The 4,432-nt window shown below is 44.0% G+C and overlaps 1 protein-coding gene across 1 annotated transcript; it reads right to left on the bottom strand.

Moving 5' to 3' along the window:
• Positions 1-411: 411 nt before the first annotated feature.
• LOC147421104 (putative pentatricopeptide repeat-containing protein At3g01580) lies at positions 412-3,211 on the bottom strand. The gene is made up of 2 exons (XM_086504865.1): positions 2,972-3,211; positions 412-2,792 (listed from the first exon to the last, which is right to left on the bottom strand). Exons 1-2 carry the CDS (start codon positions 3,077-3,079, stop codon positions 552-554), a joined length of 2,349 nt encoding a protein of 782 aa, XP_086360991.1. The 5' UTR covers positions 3,080-3,211; the 3' UTR covers positions 412-551.
• Between the last annotated feature and the right edge of the window lie 1,221 nt (positions 3,212-4,432).

The following is a 4,432-nucleotide window of genomic DNA, read 5'->3' as shown; positions in this document are numbered from 1 at the left end:
GTACACACCTCGTTGGTGTTTATTGAAAAACTTAAAGAAAAATAGAAGTAGGTCCCAATGTAATTGTGGACCATATGTTTAAGCTTGTTGAATAGGGCAACATGGCAAAGTCAATCTTATTTCCTACTTTTAGTGGAGTGTTTAAGGTAGTCATTAACTAGCGGGCTCTCTCTCTCTCTCTCTCTCTCTCTCTCTCTCTCTCTCTCTCATCATCTTATTTAGTGTTTGTAAGGGGGCACTAACTTGGGGGCCACACACAACTCTCCCATCAGCTCATTCACTTACCTTGTTAATACTAAATTAGGACCTAACAACAACGTTTCTTCTGACCAAGAACAGACTCTAGTTTGCAAAGGCATTCCTTTAAGTCATGCATTGATCAAAAATAACACAAGACAATGCTATTCTCAATGTTAAATCTAAATCTATATTTTACACTTCAATTATGCACTATATCTTTACAAAAAAAATGGGTCTCTCATTCCAGGACTAATCTTACAATAGGTATAGTCAGGTACAATGCCTATGACCTTAGCTCCCGTGGACGTCTCTCAGTTTTCCATGTTTTCGGTCGCACTCATTGATTTCTCATTCATGGCAGCATCTGCATGGACGTTGGACATACAAATGTAAGCCGAAGCTTCGTTCTCAGCCAGAAGCATGACCTGCTCAAAAGCAACCATAGCAAGCTTCATGTGGTCCCATTTCTGGCAGGCACCCAGCATTGTTAACCACATCACAACATTGGGATGGAACGGCGCATTGAATACTAGAGCTACTGCTCTGTTTATTTGGCCAGTGTGACCAAGGAGATCAACCACACAAGTCAAGTGTCCAAGAGTCGGTGTGATGCCATAATCTTCACTCATAGCCTCTATCCGTCCCGCAGCCGTATCTGCTAGGCCTGCATTGCTACAAGCTTGCAAAATAGTAAGCAATGTGACTGTTGTTGGGTTCACCGTTTCTTCCCTCATTTTATCAAAAATATAGAAAACCTTTTCAATGTCTCCTATTTGGGCGTAGCCATTGAGTAATGCAGTCCAGGCAACCACATCACGAACCGGAATGGCTGAAAATACTTTGTGCGCTTTTGCGAACATACCTAACTTAGTATACATGTCAACTACCGCATTGCCAACAAAAGGGTTTTTTTCAAGCAACCCTTTTTCAGCTATGTCGTTGTATAAATCGGTACCCGTGTTGGTGGCTCCAATACTACCACAAGCTTTCAAACCACATGTGTAGCCAATTGCATCTGGTGAGACGCTCTTTGCTTTCATTTTTCTGAAGCACATTAGGGCCTGCTCACAAGCATCATGTTCAATATACCCGGCAATCAAAGAGGTCCATGCAACAGCATCTTGGAACGGAAGCTTGTCAAATACCGCCTCGGCCTTCCCCAGAAGGCCACACTTGCCATACATGTTCACCAAAGAATTGCCGAGAATCGGATCCTTCTCAAGCAATCCTCTTCCCGAAATCTCCAAGTGAATCTCTTTGCCCTTTTCAATAGCCCGTGCATTGGCACAAGCTTTCAAGCAGCTAGCAAAAGTGTGACTGTTCGGTGAGACACCTCCCGCTCGCATCTTGTTAAAACACATTATTGCTTCTCCAAAGCATGCATGTTCAGTATAACCTGCGATGAGAGCATTCCAAGAAACCACATCACGTGCTGGAAGTAGATCAAACACCTCTTGTGCCTTCATTAAAAGACCACATTTGGCATACATGTCGACCAAAGCATTGCCAACAATCTGAGATGTCTTCAAGAGGCCTTCTTGTTCCACTTTTGCATGCACTTCTATGCCCACAACTGAGTTTTTCAAGCTCCCACAAGCCTTCAACACCGAAGAAAATGTAAAAGCATTGGGAGAGATACCAGAATCCTGCATCAATTTGAAGCATTTTAGAGCTGCAACGCCATGCTCATGCTGAGCATAACCTGTAATCAATGATGTCCATGTGATAACACTCCGGGCTGGAAGCATGTCAAACACATCACGAGCTTCTGCAAGTGACCCACATTTTGCATACATGTCCAATAGCACATTACCAACGAAAGCATTCTTCTTCAACAAACCTTCTCTTGCCACATCAGCATGTACTACGCGACCCAGTTTTACATCTTTCAGTGCAATACAAACCTTCAACAATGCAACAAACACATACCCACTCGGATGTAACCTGCTGTCCCTTCTCATAAGCTTGTACAAATCAATAGCTTGCTGTGATTCTCCACTACTGGCATAGCCCATGATGAGGGCATTCCAAGAATACTCACCCCTCAATGCCAGCTTATCAAAAATGACCCGGGCATGACCCATGCTTTCAACCTCCACTAACATAGAGACAACAAGGTTACCCAGATCTTTATGGGAATCAAGCCCATTTCGCTGCAAGTAAGCAAGCAGCCGTAAGATGTAGTCTCTATCCTTCTTCTTTTTGCATTTTTTAACAATGTACACAAGGGTTTCAATGGTAGGCTCAGAAAATAAACCCTTTTCCAAAGCATGAATGGTATCCTCTATGCTAAGGGCATGCCAATCACAGACTTCCCCCACAATAAAACTATTATTTATCTTCTTGGACTGCTCTGTTATTGAACAAGTTGTCGCCTTTTCCTTCTTGTTCTTTTCCAGCATCGGTGTAGGTGGTGCGAAAGAAGGGGGGCACGGACACTCTTTATCTTTCTTTGCAAGAAGGGGAAGAACCCAGCTGGGATTGCGAGTGCCATCAAGCCAGAGCTTGTCCTTGGTAGCTTTGTGCTGAAAATCTGGAGCCTTGGGGTTTCTCTGGAAGAAAAAAAGCAAGCAAACGAACAAACAAATACAGATCAACTGCTTGAGAGTTCTCAACAGCTAGCGCTCTCTCTCTCTCTCTCTCTCTCTCTCTCTCTCTCTCTCTCTCTCTCTCTCTCTCTCTAAAGAACTAAATCATATATAGCCAAACAGGTAAGTAAGCTTGTTGGTACCTTGAAGAGGCGATAGTCCCACCATTGCGAGGGATCTGCAAAGTAAGACTTCCACAGGCGCTTGATAGTTTCTCGTTTGCTACCTGATGCGGAAACCCCATCCCGCATAGGCTGACTGACGCAGAGAGAAGTTATGGTTGGTTACAACACCATGGTTACTTGGTGAGCCTGAGGGAGGTTACACATTCCCATTTGAAAATGAGAGCCTGCCCACAACATGGCAGCCCATTTTCATATGGCGGGCAGGAGATGGGGCAGGGGGAATACACATAGCCTATTATAAACAGTGTTTAAAACATGAAATGATTGGTGGAAAATTAATGGCTGAGGTTGCGCCATATTTGGACACTGGTTGGGTGCCGTCCAAAATTCTAGCAGATATGGACGTGCGTAGTAGCCAGCTTGGATATGGCGACGCTTCCAGAATGGTTGTGTGTAATGGGAAGCAATTGGTTGTGAGAGGGGGAAATAGCGTGCGCTGCCTCTAGTCTGTAACCACCCTAAGATGCTTTTCCGAAACGAGGCGAGGGAGTTCAGCCGCTTGGCAGCATCTAGGCCACCTTTTGCTCAAATCTGGCGGCAAACAGTGTCTTAAGCTTATCAAGTAAAAACAGCGTTGCCAGCAAACAGTTAAAAATAGCGTTGTTGCTGTGTCGGAAAAGCAAAAAAAACAACAGCAAATAGCCGTGTTCGACATGTATATCAAATGTGGCGTGAGCTCAGGTGGGATGGACGTAGAGAAGAACACAGACGAATGTGAAGGCGCTTAGTGGGAGTGTTGATGGTGAAGACAGGGTGACGCGAACAACAGGTCCTTGGTAGCAATACAGTACAGCCAGTGTCATAATAACTAATATCTAATTCTTCTAAATGATTTTCTCATGTTAAATCATTTAATATGTGGAAGTACCGGGGGGGGGGAAGCTAGAATATTGGTTAAGCTAGCAAACCGGCCACAGTAGGGATCCAAAAGAGAGAAAATAGGGATCCAAGGGGGGGCCATATGCAAAAGAGCAATGTGCAACAATGGGCTCCAAAGACCTTAGGGTTCAACTCATTAAGACTTCCAAAATGCTAAGGTTCCAAAATTCAAAGGTAAGTCCAAATGGTCAAGCTTAGTGAAATTGGATACTTATGTGATGACCAAAAAGTCTTCAAGTGGTCCTCGATGGGAGGGGGCGAGCTCTAAAGGTAGGGGAAGAGAGAGAAAAGGTGAGAGAACACATACACACTCCAAAGCTTCCCTTTACACAAAGGCATAATGGACACATGTCAGCTCCCTAGCCCAATTGCCTACAAGGTGCACTCAAATCCTATTGAATGGCCATATAAGAGGTGGACCAATGAGAATTAGGCTAGAGTAAATCTAGTATAACTCATTTAAAAACACTTAAGAAAAGAACCAATAAGAATTAAGCTCTCTAGATGACTATTGGATAGTCTCCCAAGGGGTCCAATGAG

Source organism: Adiantum capillus-veneris, chromosome 28 (genome assembly GCF_014529385.1).
Source record: "Adiantum capillus-veneris isolate H3 chromosome 28, ASM1452938v2, whole genome shotgun sequence".
Lineage (NCBI taxonomy): Eukaryota > Viridiplantae > Streptophyta > Polypodiopsida > Polypodiales > Pteridaceae > Adiantum > Adiantum capillus-veneris.
The sequence above is the reverse complement of the archived record's forward strand: the minus strand, read 5'-3'. Positions and strand labels throughout refer to the sequence as shown.

What these genes read in the sequence shown, in the direction of transcription:
- LOC147421104 (XM_086504865.1), bottom strand. Translation starts at nt 3,079, where the DNA reads ATGCGGGATGGGGTTTCCGCATCAGGTAGCAAACGAGAAACTATCAAG. An exon ending in GGGACTATCGCCTCTTCAAG is followed by an intron (nt 2,793 to 2,971) that starts GTACCAACAAGC and finishes TTTTTCTTCCAG; the next exon opens with AGAAACCCCAAGGCTCCAGA.